General features: G+C 36.6%; 2 protein-coding genes across 13 annotated transcripts in view; one reads left to right on the top strand and one right to left on the bottom strand.

Moving 5' to 3' along the window:
• The first annotated feature begins 645 nt into the window (after positions 1–645).
• Positions 646–22,362, top strand: LOC1280290 (nardilysin). 8 transcript variants are annotated; one of them, XM_061658668.1, is made up of 12 exons: positions 646–1,574; positions 1,685–1,904; positions 10,689–11,085; positions 11,170–11,398; positions 11,468–11,754; positions 18,200–18,285; positions 18,361–18,827; positions 18,889–19,016; positions 19,530–19,666; positions 19,735–20,019; positions 20,083–20,302; positions 21,364–22,362. In XM_061658668.1, the coding sequence occupies exons 1-12, from the start codon at positions 1,535–1,537 to the stop codon at positions 22,171–22,173; spliced, it is 3,306 nt and encodes a 1,101-aa protein (XP_061514652.1). In that variant the 5' UTR covers positions 646–1,534; the 3' UTR covers positions 22,174–22,362. The 8 variants fall into 8 exon arrangements, with proteins under 8 accessions (XP_061514652.1, XP_061514657.1, XP_061514651.1 ...); XM_061658667.1 differs by having other exon boundaries at positions 902–1,574; positions 11,170–11,754; XM_061658669.1 differs by lacking the exon at positions 646–1,574 and adding an exon at positions 7,659–7,686 and having other exon boundaries at positions 1,762–1,904; positions 11,170–11,754.
• The window catches only part of LOC1280293 (GPN-loop GTPase 1), a 47,157-nt gene continuing 46,943 nt past the window's right edge, over positions 22,151–22,364 (bottom strand). For all 5 annotated transcript variants that reach the window (XR_009766189.1, XR_009766190.1, XR_009766192.1 and 2 more), the window contains one exon: positions 22,151–22,294. Coding sequence is in view for 1 of the 5 variants with exons in the window: in XM_320117.4 (XP_320117.4) it covers positions 22,194–22,294 (101 nt within the window). In the remaining 4 variants the exon portion in view is untranslated. The remainder of the gene's footprint in view (positions 22,295–22,364) is intronic.

Here is a 22,364-nt window from a genome sequence, read left to right on the forward strand (position 1 = left end):
TAAAACGAATATATGCGCAATCTGAGACTGCGCATCGTGTATTACGGTTATGGCTCCCCAATGCGGTCCGCGATTCATGTGACGTTTGGCCACTGAACGATGATTGGGGTACAACGCTTGAGACGAAATAGAACTTAACAAGAACTACCAAAATTCCGGCTTGTGTCGGATTTATTAATTACCATGTGCCTGTTAAAAAGCTCCATAGTTCCACAAAGTACCGTCTATCTCTTAATCCGCCACAAAGTACGACATCGGAACGATTTTTCGTTAAACAGTCCTAAATCAGCTATAAAGTACGAGCTGGCTATTTGGGTAGAAGCTCTGAAAAGCGCCGAGATGAGACTTTTAAAATTATGTTGAAAAAATCCATTTTAATCGCTAAAATGAAGTCAAAAAAGTTTCTTTTACTTTTTAATAATATTTCTACGATTATAAGACGGCAAAAATGCAAACTATAATTGATCGATCGCTATAAACTGCCAATTCAATTTTTTCTCAGCTCCATCGTTCTTTGCATGCCGAGGAGAATTCTCTCACCGAAAATGCTGTCAGTCGCTGTCAAAGCATGCTGTCAGTTATTTTCTCAGCTGCATTCTCGGTGTATGTAGAAACGCTCCAAGCCTAATTCAAACCTCGCAATGTTTAGCGGGTTTGCACAGCGGGCTCATGTGACCATGATGAATACTTTAATTTGTTTTGCGGGCGCGCCGTGTAAAGAGGCATGACAGATTTGTATCACCAAAAGAGTTCTCGATGTGTTTACTCTAAAAAACACGTTTTTTACAGTTTTTTAAAAGTCTGTTAATAAAATTGCTATTGGACAATTTTGCTACCTTCCTCTAAGTAGTGTTCTCGTTTAAATCAAATAAAAGGATCGTTTGTAAGGGGCTAGTATCGAAATTACTACATTAAATGTTTTTTACGCTCTTATCGAATATACCCAGCTATTGTTTTGTCCGGGAAAGGGCTTATTAGGGTAGACGAAAATTTTGTATATCGTGCTATAAATCAAGGATTGCTACACACATAACAATAAGATTAGGCATTTTACCATAGTGTTAATGTGAAGTTAGAATAAACTCCAAATGAATCGTCTTTTAAAAGGTTTTTGCTAGCAGGATTAATTTCTACGTTATTAAACTGCACTGAAATTTGATTGTACTTTTGTTGATGCGAAATAAGTTGCTGCAAAATAAATGTTAAGATTTCTAACAGAAGATTATGAAATAATGAAAACAAATTGAAACTACAGATGTGATCAATAAGCTTATCAAACTAGAATTATTATGCTTTTGCGAACTTATAGCTTTTTGACATACGAGTTAACCCTTTATTGAAGAATCAAACATTGGCTCTGTGCTACATTAATTAATTATGAGTGTCATCGGTCGTAAGCACGATTATCCAACTGTGAAAAACTCGGGTTCAACTATATAACTAAGCTAACACCGTCAGAATGGAAGAGGCTTAGATAAGTTTTTGATCAGACGGGAGTAACGTCGATTTTGTGAAAATAAAGAAATATATCGGAATGTTTCATCACGGGTGGATTTTTAGAATAAGAGCGAAATGTAAATAGCCTAGTAAAAGTATATGATATTTGCTTCAATAGAGTTGAACAATGTTAACAGTACGATGATAAGACGCTATGCAGTAAATAATCTGTTCATTTCTTCCATAGATCATGTGTTGATGTTTGTTGCTGTAAGCTTATTATTCGCACGTGTGGCTTGCCGTAATCCAAAAGGATCGTTAATGACTCGAAAACGGCCAGTGCTAGACATTCATCGAAATTTAGGAAATCCTCCAAACAAAATGCCTACACAGGAACAAACAACACGGCCATCTGTTTGTTATCTGCCTACGCCCGATCGATCATTTTCTGATCGAAAGCAATACAGGTAACGTTATTGGTTGACCTTTTCTCATACAAAATGGGCACCTTTTATTTCAGCATTGCAGGTGGTCCCCGAGATACTCGGTTAATAGGGACCAAAAACGGCCGCAAAATACCGCATAACTCGAATTTCCGCGTAAGTCGAATCTAGTGATTTTCAGGCTAAATATAACTAATTTCCGTGTAATTTTGCAAGCAGGGGATGGTTTTAGCCACTTTATTAATCATTTGTTATGATTCTAACTGAATTTAACCGTAGCAATAGACGATGCGCAATCTCAGGTTGCGCATATATTTATCTGTCGAACGGGTCGATTTGATATATTTATCTGTCAAAAAAATTTATATATCTCGGACATATAGGGTAACTGTACCAGTTTTCGGCAGTGTACCTATTTTCGGTAGGGTAGCTAAAAAGGTGAAATTCTGCACACATCCGGTAAAAAATTTCACAAAATACAATTTTGCAGTGAAACTGTACTTATTTGATATTCACATACGAAGTTTCACACCATTTCATTACGTATTTTCCAAAATATCAAATTAATTGTGCTTTTTTTCGGCAGCTTTGCTGTCAGCCAATCGTTCGGCAGGTTTTGTGATTAAGAGAATCAGAACAGTAAAACAATGAAAAAGTGGTGTATATTATAGATTTTATGCTTATTTAATTTATTCTGACTTGTTTGGAATTTTAAAATCACGATAAACAGGTTATTTTTCACTTTAAATGCTGCCAAAAATAGGTACACAGTAAATGTTCATTTTTGACAGCTCAATGTTGTGGGCTCCTGCCGAAACTCGGAACAATAACACACTTTGAATTTGGCTGAATATTCCTTTTAAAATAGATCAGAACACTACAATGCGTATGTCGACACATAATATGACCTTTCTTGTACCAAGTATCACCAATTTTACGACAAACAATGCACTAACTTAAGAGAAAAATAAATATTTGTAAGCCAGTTCGCACCGTACGCTATAACCATCAAACTGTTAATGGCTGCTCTGTTTAAACGTCGCATCAAAATGGCTGTCAAAACGGGCCAAAATAAGCAACATAAAATTAATAATTAAAGTGCTTTTTAACACCTATCATAAGAAAGTAAGAGTGTTAAATTGCTTTAAACATTTTTTTGTACATATTCACATTGATACAAACATTTTCTGACCCGTATTCGCGCTGCCGAAAATAGGAACACAGCCTGCCGAAAATAGGAACAAACTGCCGAAAATAGGAGCAAAATCAATGTTTGCATTTTCACGAATATTTATGAAAAAGGGATTTGATCCGGCAAATAAAAAATATTGTAACATACTATGATAGTTTATCAACCAGAATAACAACACTTTCAAGAAAAATAATGAAAAATATTGATGTGTGAGCAATTTTTGTGAAACTGCTGATCTAGCCTGCCGAAAACTGGTACAGTTACCCTAATCTTGAAAATTTATGCGCAATCTTGGCGCAATCTGAAATTGTATGGAAATGACGTTTATAGCTAAGGGTTGGCTTCGCGAAATGACTTATGTTTTGATAGAACGAATATATGCGCAATCTGAGACTGCGCATCGTGTATTAATACGGTAACAGTTTGAAACATTTTGAAATAATTTTAAACATTCGATTAAAAGGGAAATTATTTGACATTTGACAATTGATGTGTCAAATCAGTACAATTTGCTAAAAAAACTGTCAATTTTAGAAAACCGCGTATCTCTGAAGCCGCGTATAAGAGGTACCGTTTATCTCGGGGACTACCTGTATTTCACTTGAAGGAGCGTTTCTACATACACCGAGAATGCAGCTGAGAAAATAACTGACAGCATGCTTTGACAGCGACATGACTGAGCATTTTCGGTGAGAGAATTCTCCTCGGCATGCAAAGAACGATGGAGCTGAGAAAAAATTGAATTGGCAGTTTATAGCGATCCATCAATTATAGTTTGCATTTTTGCTGTCTAATAATCGTAGATATATTATTAAAACGTAAAAGAAACTTTTTTGACTTCATTTTAGTGATTAAAATGGATTTTTTCAACATCATTTTAAAAGTCTCATCTCGGCGCTTTTCAGAGCTTCTACACACACCAGCGTGAGAAACCGGTTGTCAATTCTCTCACAGCCATCTCTCAGCTGCAGTCTCGGTGTATGTAGAAACGCTCAAGGATATAAACCAATACTGATGGTGACGTCATACAAAGCGTAAACTCAAAAAGTAAACTTCCTGTCAACGCATCAAACTCCGTAATTTGGATCCGTGGATTATCAGTGGGTTATGGCCGTCTAGGTTGTTTGGACTACCAACAAGTTGAATGTTTATCGAGAAGATAGTTTTATCTCGATTTCTGTCTCTGTATATATAAAAATCTCTTGTCACGGTGTTTATTGCCAGCAACCCCCGAAACTGCTGGATTATTTTCAACGAAACTTTGCTCACACTATTGCGGTATGAGAATAGGTTTCAAGACTTACTTTAAACGTTCAGATGTTACACTAAACTTAATTTAATTGCAATTTTCTAACTCCCATACAAACTGCAGGATTTTTGTTGTATACAAGTAATTTGACACTTGATTTAAGGTACCTGTCGGTTTACACTTGATCGGATACTGGGGGCCTTCACGATCCTAGTTAGTTTTTTGTATGGAGTTTGACAGTTGGAGGCTGAAATCATGTAAACAATCCATACAAAACCACACAAAAAACTAGCCTGCGATTTTCAGTCTAGATTATTCTAGCCTCAAAGCTAGAATTAGATTCGAGTACCTGCTCGAGAACACGGGTTTGTTTACTTTTATCCCAAGGTGCATAAAAGAAATCAGGTGATCGAATCTGGAATCAAAGTGTATGTAGTCCAGGTGGTCTCATAGCATTTTTTATAACCAAATTTGAATATCACTTTTTGACAGAACGAGTGAAAACTTTTGCTCCAACGAGCTTTCTGGAGGCTTGACGAATACTCAAAACACTCTTAAAATCTTCATTCAGAAGCAGAAGCGATAAAAATCAGCCTTCTAAATTCATACACCTTGGGATAAGCCCACCTGTATATTATACTCACTAAGATAGCTGCTTGAAAACTGCTATACAATGCAAACAGCTGACAGGCTGAAATTTCAGCCTACGAGTTTTAAACGGAAAAGGCCCCACTGTTAGGATACGGGCACGGTACAATTATCCCAAAAAGGAAAGCAATGATGGACATTTTTAGTTTTTTTTTGTGAATAATTTAGTTTTCCTGGCCATCTAGAATTTTATAGTAAAGTTGCGTTTCGATTGAGCTTTAACATAGCCGAAAACGATTTTGATAGATTTGCAATTAACTGACAGCAGCTGTTTTCAATCGCGCCTCATGTGGCATGGCTTTAAAAATCAATATCTTATCTGGCATCAAAACCGTTAATCTCATTAGGGATCTTGGAATCATCCTTGACGCGTAACTGACCTTTAACCAACACGTAGAGGAAATCATAAACCGTAGCAACCAGCTCCTAGGATTGGTTCAACTAGTGGTTAGAGATTTTAGGGATTTTAGGGATGTGTGTAAAGGCTGTGTATTGCATAATAGTCCGTTCAGTGATAGAATATGCGCAGGTTTTTTGGTCGTTTGGTTAATACAGTGCAGACACACCCGTTTTTTCCAATGGCGTCTTTTCCAATGGCAAATAGGCAATATCCATCGAAGCACGCCCAAAGCTTCATGGATTGAAAAAAAAAACTCAGTGACAGTCGTATAGCGCAACAAATGTTTGTTGGAGGTCTGCTTACGGAAGACATCGACTGTTTATCCCTACTTCAACTACTGGACAACTATTTTCCGACAGTCCCTCTACGCCCGCGACCTCTGCTTGATGTCCCTCGTCGTCGAACGAAGTTTGGCTCAGGATACCCAATAATCTCTATGTGCAGGGCTTTAACGAAGTATATCCATTTTTAGAATTTGATGCGTCGTAAAGTAGTTTAACACTTTGAGTGCCATGGCTATCATTGGGGCCCTTGTGTAAACTTCTTCTTCTTCTTTGTTGTGCCAAACCGCTGTCGGTCAAGGCCTGCCAGCACCACTAGTGAGGTGAGCTTAGCTTTCAATGACTTATTGTTACCATAGCAGGATAGTCAATCCTACGTATGGGGGCACGGTCTATTCGGGACTTCAACCCATAACGGACATGTTGTTATGTCGTACGAGTTGACGACTGTACCACCAGACCGGTCCTTGTGTAAACACTCCATACAAAACCACACATAAAACTAGCCTGAAATTTTCATTCTAGATTATTCTAGCCTCAAAGCTAGAATTAGATTCGAGTACCTACTCGAAAAATGCCAAAACAAGGTGGTGTGTACATTTATCCCAAGGTGCATTAAAGAGATCTGGTGATAGAATCTAGAATCAAAGTGTATGTAGTTCAGGTGGTCTCATTGCATGTTTTTCAAAACCAAATTTGAATATCACTTTTTGACAGAATGGGTGAAAACTTTTGTTCAAACAAGCTTTCTTGAGGCTTGATGAATACTCCAAACCCGCTAAAAATCTTCATTCAGTAGCAGAAGCGATGAAAATCAGCCTTCTAAATTCATTTTTCTTGGGATAAGCTCACCTGTATATTATACTCAGTTTGATAGCTGCTTGAAAACTACTATTCAATGCAAACAGCTGGCAAGCTGAAATTTCAGCCTACGAACTTAAAACGGAAAGGACCCCATCCATGGAAATTGTGCATGCACTTATTTGTTGCTGTGCCGAGAGAATTTTTTCAGAGTGCTCAACCAAAGTAAACAAAAGCTTATTTTCGTTTATAAGAAAGGCAAAACAAATACAGAGAAGTTTTCAACGTGTTTTCAATTGTTTTTATCGTTGAAATAGAATAATTACCACCAAAACGAATTCTAGGTACGCTGTGCGTTTTTACACTAGCAAGTAGAATTTTCATGTCTAGCCGATCGCTAGCATCGGTCTTGACAGAATAATTCCAATTCCACCTACCTAGTCTATTATGACCATTATGACCCGGGTCTATGAAAATGTTACAAACATGTGCAGAGCTGTTACATGATGATTTTGTGATATTTTTTATTGAAATAACTGCTTTGCCTTTAGTGCAACAAATTGTTACGTTTCAATTTGAAATTCCTTGAAGAGCAAGTCAGGTTAATTTATTCCCTCTTAATTTCTCGAATACACAAATTTTTCCTCACAACTGTTTTGAAATTCTTTCCTCCTGTCCCATCCACATCAAAATACTACGGAAACCCTCATAACGATCTATTTAATCCGTTCGAATGACTTAGGGCGGTGGCAACGCTTTTTCGCATGCGATTTTATCGGACGGCCTGTCAAATTTTTATATGGGATTTGACGGATAACGTCGGACGACGAAATCGCACGTCCGACGTTATCTGTCAAATCCCATATAAATCTCGTCCGATAAAATCGCATCCGATGAGCGTTGCCACCGCCCTGAGGCCCGATTTCGTGCGATTTCGTCGTCCGACGTTATCTGTCAAATCCCATATTAAAATTTGACAGGCCGTCTGATAAAATCGCATGCGAAAAAGCGTTGCCACCGCCCTCACTCGTTATGCGAGACGTTATTTTCAATATGGTTTGTATGAAAAGTAAGTTAATTGGTTCTAGGACCGCAAATGTGGATTTTGTTGTTCTGTAGATAGACATTTCCTGCTATTTTATTTCAAAAATAAGCCAGTTTGATCATAATTATATTTTTGTGGGTAATATATACAACCCACTAGCAGATCTCATATATACTCCTATGGAAGTCATGTAAGTGTAAACAATTAGTAGGTTAAACTCTCACCTTCATGAGCAAAAAGTTCAAGGAAAAACGCATTTGAAGTACTCTTATACATATACCACACACGTGTGACTCAAACAATTATTCCACTTCTTCTAGTTATATATTAAACAATTACTTAACACAGTAGGTTACCGATATGTAAATAAACTCCGCGAATATTGTTCGCTAACTGCAGGCACCTTTCGATGGATTGTTTTATTGGCACTTGAACGAGCATATTACACTGTTTTCGTTTATGTTGATATAAATTATAGATTATATAAATAATAAATTAAAGTGTGATGGCTTAAAGTAATAACACGCGTAGGCAAAAGAGCCAAACCTTCTGGAAAAATTGACATTTATGATACATTTCCCTTCATGAGACACCGGATGTTTCATGTTTTGACTTTTAAGTGTTTTTAAATTTCCAATCACTCCAATTAGCGGTCATCAACTGTATCAAAGCTCTTAAATGCCTGAGTGATAATTAAAATCAAACTAATGCTGAATGTTTCTCGATCATGATCTTGATTTCATACCCTCACCGAAAAATGCACCAGAAACACGAATGATTTTACTCGTAATGCGAGATTTTGCTCATTATGAAAAGCATTTGTTGAGCATTTAGATTTCTATGTATATTTGTATGTATGTACTTATGTATGTCAGACAATTTCTTTGGCATATTTGTAATGTTTCTTTTGTGTGTGTTTTTTACTATCGTTCTCTTTTTTATGTACTATTAAATGCTTTGTTTTTTGGCATATTTTTCCATTTTGGTTTTTTCTTTTCTCTCGGTAGATTAGATTTTTTGTGAGTGTGTGTATTTTTCTATCAGTTTGATTGATCCTGTTGCTTAGTCTCTTTGGTAGGGGTCTAGTAATTTGCGTTTGTGTTATTTATGAATGTTAGTTTTTTTTTCTATTTTGTTACTTAAGTTTGTTGTTATTTAAAGGTTTTTGGCTGTTTTTATGAGAAAGCTGTAGACAGCTGTACACAGCGGATTGCCCCCTAAATTATCTTTTATCTTATCAGAAAGAGCTTTTGGGGTGTTACTCTCCGCATAGCACTATGAGTTCATTCAACTTATTATCTTTTCAAAATTCTATATTATTTTTTTATAAATTCTGATATTGTTTTGAAGGTTTTTCATGAATTTTCTTTCAATTTTTCTTGAGATTATCTATACTTATTTCCTCATTTCTATTGTATTTATCACATTTTCCATTCTCTTACATCTCAATAACCCTTTCAAGATATTTCAATCTTGACAGCATTGTGTATGATGTGGGTTGGGAACAGAGTGGCCATGTTTTTTTGCGGTTTTCGGTAGGAGCCTCAAAATTTTATCGGTAGTTTTCGGTAGGAATTTCAATTTTTATCGGTAGTTTTCGGTATGTTTTTATCAGATTTGGTACATAGCGGTCACAAGAATGAGGCCTTTCTGAAGTGTCAATCTAGAATTGTACTCGGGATTCTAAGCCAACGCAGGATTGAGGGCCCATTTTCTTTTGAGCGGTGGCGATTCCCTTTTCTCGGGGTTTCACGAGGCCGCTTAGGACCAGTCGCAGTGGCAGTGCTAAATCGAATGCGAGTTAATCGTATGTGCTGTCACAGCAGCTATTTCTATTGATATTGCGATTATTTTGACATAACAATAACCATAAAAACCTACGTTTGAGATTGTAGGATCTGTAGGACAAATCTGGTATAATTACAATCACAGATTTTTTTATTCAGCCGTAAGACAAGAGCGCACGTCTTATCTATGAAATCCCATATAAAATTTACCAGCACGTCCAAATTCATCGCACAAGAACAAATTAAACCGTATAATGTGCCGCGCGTACGAGCCGCACCGTGAGTCCTACCGGGAGCCCTGCTCGACCGGTAGCCTGTAACACCCGAAACGGATAAAAAATTATTTCAACTTCACTTTAAAATATTTTTGTGAGAAAATTCGTGAATAGTTTTGCCGTAACAAATGTTGAACAAATGTTGCCGTAACATGTTCTTAGACCCAGGCCTTATAATACAAAACTGCAGTACATATTACAAATGACTTGGATATACCCTGTAACGAATTAGACTTGACTATCACTGTTTCTTCACTACAGCTTGTTGCAAAAGTTGGTAGTAAAATTTTGTATAAAAAAAAGAAAATTCGACTATTTTTTATATAAGTTTAGAAAATTAAACAAATAGGTGTCGTTTGGAAACAGAGTTCTTGAAAAAAAATGTCTTTCAGTTAACTATCATTTTCCTTGGCGATCGTGGAATAATGATGTCCCACCTCATACTCCTGCATATGAATGAGAAGGACGAGGTTATCGATCCGACTTCACAACACCGATTGGCGCATGCACACATACACAATCCTACATTTAACAGTTTGAAACATCCCAAGTGACATTTGTTCTAAATTTTTAACCATGATCTACTAGAATGGCGCTCGAAATACCAAAAAAATGTGAATTTGTGTGTGATAAACCATGTAGAAAGTGTCAAAATTTAGTTTGTACGTGCGAATGACCTTCTTCTATTGGATGAAGATGTCGTCCAATTCGTTGTAGATTAATTTGCTTGAATATTTGGTGAAAAAAGAAGGTACATTTCGTACGGCGTTATTTGGTGAAAATTTGACGGTTTTTTGTATAAAATAAATTATACGACCAGTAATAACCATAGGAAACGTTATTTCCCAAGGGATAGAGAAGAAAGCATCGAAAAATACATTTTACAGTCGATTTTAAAGGACTTGCTCTAAACGTCCCTTAATCTGTTGCAGTTTAAGAGAAGTTTAAGGTGCTAGTTCACGTGAAATAGCTCGAAACCCCGATTTTAGAACTCGAAAATGCAATTGGGATGCTTAAATTGTTTTTGAACTTTGATTTGGTGCGTTTTTGGTATCTTAGTTTTTTGTGTCTAAATTCACTTCACACAAGTCAGTAAAATGATTCTTTTATGTTTAATGCTAATTATACAGGTCTATACTATTGCCGAATGGGCTCCATGCCCTTTTAATCGCAGATTCAACTGATCTAATGGTTTCACGGTCTAAAAACTACGAAAATTTTGAACAAACTACGAGCAGTACTTCATCTGATGATGAAGATTCAAAAGGATCTGAGGATAACGAACGGTTGGTTAATAAAGTGAATGTCTATTGCGACTCGGATGATGATAGTGACAGTAGTGTTAATGATTCTTTGATAACGAGTGAACATGAAGGTGAAAAATTAGCTGCTGCTGCCCTTTGTGTAGGAGTAGGTTCGTTCAGCGATCCGCGCCACGTGCAAGGCCTAGCGCATTTTTTAGAACACATGATTTTTATGGGAAGCAAAAAGTACCCGCGGGAAAATGAATACGATTCCTTTATCAGTGTAAGTTTTGCAAAAGTTATAAATTTCAGTGTTCTTTTAAATATCTGTTAGAAGGTAACAATTCTTTTCAATCGTTTTTTTCAGAAATGCGGTGGTTTTGACAATGCAGTAACGGATTTGGAAGAAACCACATTTTATTTTGAAATAGATGAAGCGCATTTAGATGGAGCTTTGGATCGTTTTGCTAGTCTATTTACTGAACCGTTAATGCTTCGCGATTCCGTTTGCCGTGAACGTGATGCCGTTGAAAGCGAGTTTCAAACAAACAAGAATCGTTTTACTCCGGCTCGTGAACAATTGATAGCATCACTCGGTAATGATCATCATCCAATAAGTTTATTTTCTTGGGGAAATTTAAAAACTTTAAAAAATAACATATCAGATGACGAATTGTATAAGGAACTCCATAAATTTCAAAGGCAACACTATTCAGCTCATCGTATGCACTTTGCTGTACAAGCGCGCATGAGCCTTGACGAGCTCGAATCCCTAACTGTAAAGCATTTTTCAAGCATACCTTCCAACCAACTACCAGCTAATAACTTGTCAGCATTGTTTAACGAAAAAAATGCTTTTCGGGATGAATTCTACCGAAAACTTTTAATTGTGAAACCAGTCTCAGATGTGTGTCAACTAGACATAACGTGGTGTTTACCACCTAGCATAAAAGTAAGTTAAGTCAATCTGCTCCCGAGATATGCGGTTTATGCGTTCCTGAGGAATCCTTACGTGGGCCGCGGTGCCATGGGGCGGTCTAAAGCACTCAAAACTCGTTCTTAGACGTGAGTCCGCGGCCGTCGTTAGTACTTCTCACTCTGAGAAACTGATATATCCAATCATGCTTTATTTGGAACTTAAAATAGCAATTAGTTTTTTGTTCGCATATTTTTAAACCGTTTCAATTATAAACATTGAAAACAATTTCCAACGTACAGTGGAGCGTCGTTTATCCGGTATACGAATATTAAGTCAAAGAATATATTTCATTACAAATTCCTGATTTTTTTTGAATTTATCTTAAGTTTTGATAAAAATTAGCCAGTTTTTATAAACTTCATGTTTTGCTAATGAGAATATTTGAAATTTGAAATTAATTGTGGTGTTTGTAGTTATGAAGATGTGCTCTGATAACCGTTTTTTCAAACATCCTCCTCAGAACGCAAAGTTACCTTTCTATTGAACTGTCATTTCTCAACAGCAAGGACAAACGGACACTCGGAAAAAAGGTACCCGTATAAACGGCGTTCCACTGTAATTGCCGATAAACGAATAGCACAATTGCTTATATTTCAGATAGCTGATCGTTGCATTGTCAACTTTCTCTAACATTCTCAAAAGATTCTCAAACTGATTTTGTGCCAATTCAATAAACGTTAAGAACGTAGGTTTCTCAAATGCACTCATGAGTCCTTGAGAAAATGAGCGTTGAGAATCCCCATGGCCCCGCGGCCTAACTCGAATTTCCGCGTAAGTCTAATTTCACGTTTTTCAGCTATAAAACAATCATGATTATCCGGTAGTTTTGATTGAATTTTATCTTTATCTTTTATTCATTACGATTCGAGAAAATTTTGATGTTGGGACCCTTCACAATTCTCGTCAGCTTTTTGTGTGAATCTTGAAAACACTCCTTACAAAACCACACATAAAACTAGCCAACAATTGCCAATCTAGATTATTCTTGCCTCAAATCTGGAACTAGATTCGAGTAGCTGCTCGAAAAATGTAAATACAAGGTGGTGCCCGCACGACAAAATCGAGCAGTTTTGTAGCTCGGATTTTCGATAGCTTTCCGCCAAAAGCGATCGAAAAAGCGAGCAGAAATGTCAGGGAAAACGTTTGGATTCCGATCGAAGAAATATATCAATCCAAAAATTTTAGCGATGAAAATTTTGAAATATTTCATTTATAAATTTGCAACAATTTTGAATGCGAAATATTTCACAGCCATGTTTGCAGTTTGAGTGCAGTGAAATATGTTTGCAGTTTGAGTTTGAGAAGTTTTCGATCGCTTTGCGCAGCGGGTGTTTACATTTATCCCAAGGTGCATTAAAGAGATCTGGAGATGAAATCCAGAATCAAAGTGTATGTAGTCCAGATGGTATTTTTACAACCCAGTTTGAATGTCACTTTTTGGCAGGTTGGATGCAACATTTTGTATAAACAAGCTTTCAGGCTTCACGAATACACACTCTTAAAATCTTCATTCACAAACAGAAAAAAGAAAAAAAATCAGCTTTCTAAATTCATACGCCTTGAGATAAGCCCACCTGTATATTCTACCTACTTAGATAGCTGCTCGAAAACTGCTATACAATGCAAACAGCTGACAGTCTGAAATTTCAGCCTACGAACCAGGGTGGATTAAAAATACCAGGTGGTCGAAAAGAGTTTTTGGGGGGCCATAGTTGAGGGACGCCAAGAGAAAAGAGTTCACCGCTCCAAGAAGCATGCTTTGGAAGAGCAAAACATGCGGGAACTCGAGCAAACCAGAGAGGCGTACGGACCGACACGAAAGTTTTACCAAGCGATAGCAGGTCACCGAAACAACGTTGTACCTAAGGTAACCTGCTGTCGCAACAAAGATGGAGATTTGGTTAGTAACCAGCCAGAGGTCCTCTCGCGGTGGGCTCAGTACTTTGATGAATTACTCAATGATCAGTTTAGCGAACAGCTAGAAGCGCCACTAGCAGATAATGTCATGCTACTGCCACCTAGCATAGAAGAAACACGAAAGGCTATCCGTCGGCTGAAAAATCACAAGGCAGCCGGAACCGACGGAATTGCAGCTGAACTGGTCAAAAATGGAGGTGCACGACTAGAAAACGAAATCCATCAAATTGTTACTGAGGTGTGGGATAGCGAATCGATGCCTTGTGATTGGAATCTCGGCATCATCTACCCCATATACAAGAAGGGAGATAGGTTGGACTGCAACAACTACAGGGGTATTACGGTGTTGAATACCGCCTATAAAATATTCTCCCTGATCCTTCAGGATCGCCTTGTCCCGCACGTCGAAGAGATAGTAGGAAACTATCAAAGAGGATTCCGAAACGGAAAATCAACCACTGATCAGATCTTCACCATGCGGCAGATCTCGGAGAAGATGGCTGAATACAGACACGACACATACCATCTCTTCATTGACTTCAAAGCCGCATATGATAGCATAGCCAGGGTAAAACTGTATGACGCTATGAGCTCTTTTGGAATCCCGGCCAAACTGATAAAGCTAATTAGAATGACTATGACCAACGTCACATGCCAGGTGAGGGTGGATGGAAAACTCTCAGGACCTTTTGCTACCACCAAAGGTCTGCGCCAGGGGGACGGGCTTGCTTGTGTCTTATTCAACCTGGCGCTAGAGAGGGCCATCCGTGACTCGAGGGTGGAGACCACGGGAACCATCTTCTATAAGTCAACCCAGATCATGGCATACGCTGATGATATAGACATCATTGGTCTGCGGCTCTCCTATGTAGCAGAAGCCTACCAAGGGATCGAGCAGGCGGCAGAGAACCTCGGATTGCAGATAAACGAGGCAAAGACCAAACTGATGGTGGCAACATCAGCGGGCCTACCAATAAATAATCAGAATCTACGTAGGCGTGACGTGCAGATAGGTGAACGCACTTTTGAAGTCGTCCCACAAATCACCTATCTTGGGTCAAAGGTCAGCAACGACAACAGCATGGAAGCTGAGTTGCATGCAAGGATGCTGGCTGCCAACCGGTCATTCTACAGCCTGAAAAATCAGTTCACCTCAAAGAACCTGTCGCGACGGACGAAGCTGGGACTATATAGTACCTATATAGTACCAGTACTCACATACACCTCTGAGACATGGACACTGTCCAAATCTGACGAAACCCTCTTAGCCGCGTTCGAGAGGAAGATGCTCAGAAGGATAATTGGCCCCGTATGTGTGGAAGGACAATGGAGGAGTCGCTATAATGACGAGCTATACGAGATGTACGGCGACCTCACTGTCGTACAGCGTATCAAGTTCGCCAGGCTCCGGTGGGCTGGCCATGTTATACGCATGGAAACGGACGACCCAGCCCGTAAAGTCTTTTTAGGCCGTCCACAAGGACAGAGGAGGCGTGGTAGGCCCAAATTGAGGTGGCAAGATGGCGTGGAGGCGTCCGCCATTAAGGCCGGGATAACGGACTGGCAGACGAAGGCGCGATACCGTGAGCGGTTTCGACCACTCTTGAGGCAGGCCAAGACCGCAAAGCGGTTGTAGTGCCGGATAAGTAAGTAAGTAAGTTGAGGGACTTAACCTTCATTTCTATAACCACCTACCCGGGTATGTTTTGCGTTTTAAATTCTTAATATCTTCTGATAGAATTCACATGTCGACTTGAAATTTTAGGAATGCCTAGAAAAATATGTTTCCTTCCAGTAAAAAAAATCAGAATAAAAAAAAAATAAATAATATGTTTTAACATTTTTTTAAATTTTTATCCCTTACTTCTATGACCACCTACCCGGGTAGGTCATACATTTTGTATGAGAAATCGCACTTATGCGTGGTAAACTGTATTTCTAACTTCTATTTTGTAACTTCTATTTTAGTTATTGAAATGACTTTAAATTTTCAGGGAAGCTGCATAATACTTCGTTCTTGCCAGTTTAAAAAAATAGGAATTTTCAAAATTATTTTTAATTATTTTTTCTTTTTTTAACTTTTTGTACCCTGTTACTTTTATGACCACCTACCCGGGTAGGTCATACATTGTGTATGGGAGTTTGCATTTCTGGATGGTAAATTGATCATATCTTCTGTTAATGAAATGTGTTGTTGTTGAAATGACTTCAAATTTTCAGGGAAGCTGCATAAAACTTCGTTCTTGCCAGTATAAAAAAAAACGTGAAGTTGCAACACACTTTTTCCAAACTTTCTGCTATTGGGAGTACAGTCAGAATTCATTAGTTGAACGCTTTTTAGTTGGCATGCTTTTTAGTTGAACGCTTGATAGTTGGCTGACAGTTCAATTAAAAATCATGCTTTTGTATGAGAAAACCGGCTTTTCAAAATATCACAAACATCTCATGGCCTGCCGAGAAAAATTTCACATTTTTTTTGTATGGAAAAACGTGCCAACTAAAAAGCACTTTTTGAATAGTTGACAGGGAATCAAAGTTCAGCCAATAAGTTCAGACTGTAGTACTACTAGGGTTATTTTATTTTATACTAGGGTTGTTATTATTATTATTACTTGCTAGACAATTTATTTTTGAGTTCTTTTTAACATCAAAATCTAATAATAACTGTATTGCTAGAAATAGTATATGTTTTCTATAGTTTTTTTCTTCTTATTTCTTATAATGTGGTGTTAATCCTTTCATATGTGAATTGTTACTAATGGACTGAAATATATTTTGCGTACTCAAAAACTGTCGTACCTCAAAACTATTATGTGAAACAGTGTGTAGTAGCTTTATCAAAAATTTAACTTCATTCACTAAAACCAGAAAGGTTTCTTTACAAAATGTATGACCTCCACTGGTAGGTGGTCATAGAAGTAAAGGGGTAAAAAAAGTTAAAATAAAAAAATATATGAAAAATAATTTTCAAAACTACTTCTTTTATACTGGCAAGAACAAAGTTTTATGCAGCTTCCCTGAAAATTTGAAGTCATTGTAATAACTAAAACAGAAGATATGATCAATTTACCATCCAGAAATACAAACTCCCATACAAAATGTATGACCTACCCGGGTAGGTGGTCATAAAGATGAGGGTGTATTTTTGGTCATAGAAACGAAGGTTAACGTGATTTTAAAACCGTTAACCATTGGTTTTCATCACACAAAGAAAAGAACAGCAAAAAGAACAGATTTTTTTGTTATTACGTGCATTTTTGTATTTGATTGATTTTGTCGAAAAAAATGAGAAATAATAACAATAGATTTGATAGATTTGAAACAAAATAGTCACTAAATTTAAAATCATGTGAGTAAGAGTTCTAATCTTAAATTGTACATGTGTCTCGTAGATAATGAGGAATAAATGTTAAAATAGGAAATATAATGATTTCTTAGTTTTTGTCCTCAAACATGTGGAAAAAATAATTAATTATACAATAAGTTCATGAAATAACACGAAATAACACATTTGAATCTATGTTTTAATGAACTCGCAAAGCACAATATATATTTTTAAAGGCTATTTAACCGAAAAAATGAGATGGATAAATTTTATAAACAAATTAAATAAATAAAGTTTGAATCGTGGGGCCTTAAGTCAAGTGACGAATTGTCAAAATACTCTAGATTCCACCACCTGATATTTTTAAATCCACCTTGCTACGTACTTATAACGGAAAGGGCCCTATTTCTGGCTTTTAAAAGGATTACAAGTGACCCTGTGATACGACTGTATTTGGGACCGAGACAATAGCCGGCATCGCGAATAAATGAACGCATTTTAATAGTCGTTTAAAGTTTCTTTTGGTTTAACCGAGTTCATTTGTTGTTCATTCCTGTTTAAATAAACAATCGTCAAAATAGTTGACAACTGCTCGATATTTCATATAGGCAAACACATGGGAAAAAAATCGAGCAGAATAATTAAACGACTGTTAATTTGTATCGCATTTCCTCTTGTCGATCGTTTGTTTAACGACGGCATAGGGCGGTTAAAATTAACATTTAATTAACTAATGAACTCAATGCGTTCGCGCTACCAAATTCGAGCAATTTTTAACGACTCTTTTGACTTTTTTTAACGACCGTTTATTTTTTTACCATTTTTTTCGCGATACCGGCTACAGTCTGTTCCCGAGTCACGCGTTTCTCGACATTTTGACACATAACATGTCAAATAAGTACAATTTATTTCAAGAATTGTCCAGCAGTATAAATTGCATTTTTACTAAAATAATTAATCAAATTAAAAGCAAGACCAGAATTTGCTCCACGAATCGTATTAAATCAAGAATAACGTGTATCAAAGTACTGAATTTCATGAAAAATACTGAGCAACTAAAAGTATTTTAGCCTAAAAACGTGAAATCCTACATTCGCAAATTCTTCGGGAATGCATAAACCGCGGAACATGCTCTATATATTGTTTTTTAACTTCATCTACTATTATATATTCAAGGATTACCACGTGAAACCAATTGATTACATTTCCTATATTATGGGCTATGAGGGTAAAAATAGTTTAACGAGTTATCTACGTAAGCAGTAAGTTGGCAGCAAATTCATGATTAATTCAAACAGAAAATACTATAATTACTTCTTGCTCATATTTTCCTTCAGTTCATTGGCCCTAGATGTACAAACTGGAGCAAATTTTGGATTTGAAAAAAATTCGCTTTACACGCTGTTCGGAGTATCCATCACTATGACCGATCGTGGATTAGAAAATGTTGAGCAAATTTTAAAAGCTGTATACTCGTTTGTACGATTGCTAAAGCGCGAAGGACCTGTTGAATGGATTTACAAAGAACTGCAAGAATTGGAAGCAACATCTTTTCGATACCGTAAAGAAAAAGAAGCTAGTGATAATGTGGAAGAATTAGTTGTCAACATGCGTTATTATCCTTCTGAACATATTATCACTGGCTCAGAATTATATTTCAAATACGACCCGAACGAGATATGGACGGTTATCAACAACCTAAACAAGCCACAGTTTAATCTGATGATATCGTCTACAAAACCTTATAGAAATGTAACTTACAATCGTACTGAGGCTTGGTTTGGAACGGAATATGTCGAGTTAGGTAATTTTCAAATAAAAAAAAAATAATTAGGCAATTTCATAATCGTCATTTAATATTATAGATGTTCCAAAAGAATGGCAACTTTTATGGGAATTGGCGGAACCAATGCCAGAAATACAAATTCAAGAGAAAAACCAATATATTTCGACCAATTTTACGATATTAGCGGATGTAACAGAAAATTTAGAGGTAGGTTTGAACATAAGAGTATAAAATTCCTTACAGGGTTTTCCATGTCAATTTCGAATGTTAACATTATTATTCACAGACGTGAGACGTGTTCAAAATCATGCTGTAAATTTCATAAATTATTATTATGGAACAACATTTTGCATGCAGCAAATAACAATGTTTACATTCGAAACTATCTTGGAAAACCCTGTATCATTACGGGGGTTTCCAAGTTTCGAAAATATACATAGTTCTTCACCGCCTCCAAGATGTTTTAACTGCTTTCAAATGGTTTATTTGCTTCATAATGAAATTCAAGTTTTACATATAATTTTAAACATCACAAAGAAAAGTCAATCTCAAACCAGCTTGAGATGTGTTGAAAATTATGCTGAAGAAATTAAAAATTATGATTATGGAAATGAAATAATAGATTAAGGTGGATTAACATCTTGTACGCGGTGAATAACAAAGTTTACATTCGAAAATGACTTAGAAACCCTGTATCATTCTAACTTTCAATCTATTTAGGTTCCACCTCACCCAGAGAAGATTTTCGAAAACGATTTATGTGAACTATGGTTCCGCCAAGATAATAAATTCCGGCTTCCTTCAGCACTAATGTATTTTTACATAATTTCTCCGCTACCATTCAATAATCCTAGCAGGTAATGATAACAAAATAATGCTATCTTCAAATTACTTACCTTTTATCGATGTTTCTCGCTATTACCAGTTCCGCTTTGGCTGGATTGTTTGCCTCGATTATTAAATATCAAATAGCAGAAGAACTCTATCCAGCCGAAGTGGCGGGATTGAATTATGAACTATATTCGGCAGAGAAAGGATTTGTGTTGAAGATTGATGGATACAATGAAAAATTACCCATCATAGCAGACGAAATATCTGCTTCAATGGGACGATTTGCAGAAATATTTAAAGAGAGTATTTTTGATCTGATCAAAGATAAACTAGAAAAAATATACTATAACGAAGTGATGAAACCTAACAAGCTGAACAGGTAAGTATTACATGGTATACATAAAAACTGTCAATTAAATCTACTAAATGTTTGTCTTTACAGAGATGTTCGTTTAAAGCTTGTTCAATTAAATCATTGGTCAACGTGGGAAAAGTTTGAGCATCTTAAACATTTTACAATCAATGATGTACGTCAGTTTGGAAAAGATTTCTTCAAAAACTTCAAAATTCAAGCGCTAATACAGGGTAATGTTGAGAAAGAAACTGCTAAACAAGTGATAGATAAAGTCTTGAGCAACCTTAATGGATCGCCGATTGGAGATGTAAGTTAACTTAGTTGTATTACAGGGGTTTCCATGGCAGTTTCGGATGTAATCATTGTTTATCACCGCGTGCAAAATGTTAATGTCACATCGATTTGACATATGATTTCCAGCATAACAATTTCTTCAGCATGATTTTCAACATTTATATGGACTGTTTCCATCGTTTTTTCATCGGGGGTTAAAGCCAGTTCGCATTCGAAACCTGTTAACAGTTGAAGTGTTTAAAATCATGCTGAATAAATTAAAATTTTCGGGGATTTTCAAGTCATTTTCCAATGTCTACATCATGCTTTATTGATTGCTAGATTTCAACAGCTGTCAAATGTTGTATTTGCATCACAATAATGTTTCATTTTTTCACATGATTTTTAACAAGTCCCAAGTTGGATTGAGTTCGACAGTTCTTTATGGTGTGTTGAAAATCATGTGTAAGAACTGAAATTTTATTATGATGCAAATGCACCATATGACAGCTGTTAAAAACATGTTAGAGTTGGTGAATAATAATGTGCACACTCGTAAGTGACTTGGATCTCTGTACAGGCGGTCCTCGAGATACACGGTACCTCTTATACGCGGATTCGGAGATACGCGGTTTTCTAAATTTGACAATTCTTTGAGCAAATTGTACTGATTTGACACATCAATTGCAAATTGCCAAATAATTTCCGTTTTGATCGAATGTTAAAAACTATTTCAAAAGGTTTAAAACAGTTATATTCAGTCAGAATCATATCAAATAATTCATAAAGTGACTAAAACCGCCCCCTACTTGCAAAATTACTCGAATATTAGTGATATTTTAGCTGGAAATCACGAGTTTCGACTTACGCGGAAATCCGAGATACGCGGTATTTTGCGGCCGTTTTCGGTCCCCATAAACCGTGTATCTCGGGGACCGCCTGTATTATCAAAATCAGAGGAAATGAAATATCAGAGTGATGAGGAATAACATTTGGACGCGATTCAAAAACAATTTTTATAATCAAAAGTGACTTGGGAAACTCTGTATTGCGCGTGGCAGAAGGTATAAATTATTGCTTCCTTTTTTCTCACAGATCAAAACCGTTGAATCGAAGGCACGTGAAATACCTATCGGGGATAATTATCTACGAGTTTCCAATTTTCGAGAAAATGATATAAATACTGTAACTACGACTTTCTACCAAGCGGGGCCTGTCACTCCGTTCCTGCATGCGTGTCTAGAGCTGCTAGTTTCGTTATTAGAGGAGCCATTATTTGACATGTTACGTACGAAGGAGCAACTGGGATACGATGTGTCGACTACACTGCGCGATAATGCTGGAATATTGGGATTATCGTTTACAATTCATTCACAAGAAAACAAATTTAATTATCAATACATAGACGAAAGGATTGAAATATTTAATCAAAACTTTTTAGAACTATTGCATAAAATGACAGACATAGACTTTGAGCTAGTGAAAACATCTCTTAAGCATAGGAAACAAGTCGTAGATACTGATCTGAAAAATGAAGCCTCTCGAAATTGGGGTGAAATCACAACAGAAGAGTATATATTCAATAGAAACAGCTTAGAAGTACAAGAAATTATAAAATTGTCAAAAACTGACGTTTTACGTCTATTTCAAACACTTGTAATGGATCCAACCACTAGGAGGAAACTATGTGTACAGGTCGTTGGTAATAATGATAAAATAACGAACAATACCGCACTAACTTACAGCAATATTGATACGAAGAGAGCTGCGAGCTTTCAATTAAATTACATTCATCACGAGGAACCTTTAAAAGACGATTGCCGGTACATAGGTGATATCGAAAGCTTTACGAAACAACTAAAAGTGTATAATATGGTTAAAATGGATTTTTGCACGGGGAATTGAAATTTATTACACAGAAATTTTCACAATGATTTGTTGAATTGTTTTCCATGTTTTTCAGCTTGTTGACGACGGTGCTGCTGAATATAATTGTTGAAGTTTATTTCTTCCGCTTCGTCGTCTCCTAAAGTATATATACATTTTGAAAAGAATAGAAAGAAAAAAACATCAATAATAACAACAATAAAAATACA

Source organism: Anopheles gambiae, chromosome 3, assembly GCF_943734735.2.
Source record: "Anopheles gambiae chromosome 3, idAnoGambNW_F1_1, whole genome shotgun sequence".
Taxonomy (NCBI): Eukaryota; Metazoa; Arthropoda; class Insecta; order Diptera; family Culicidae; genus Anopheles; species Anopheles gambiae.

Bases quoted from the DNA above. Each gene is read 5' to 3' on its own strand.
- LOC1280290 (XM_061658667.1), top strand. From the start codon at position 1,535: ATGTTTCATCACGGGTGGATTTTTAGAATAAGAGCGAAAT. The intron at 11,086-11,169 runs GTAAGTTTTGCA...CGTTTTTTTCAG, and splicing joins AATACGATTCCTTTATCAGT to AAATGCGGTGGTTTTGACAA. The intron at 20,020-20,082 runs GTAAGTATTACA...TTGTCTTTACAG, and splicing joins AAACCTAACAAGCTGAACAG to AGATGTTCGTTTAAAGCTTG.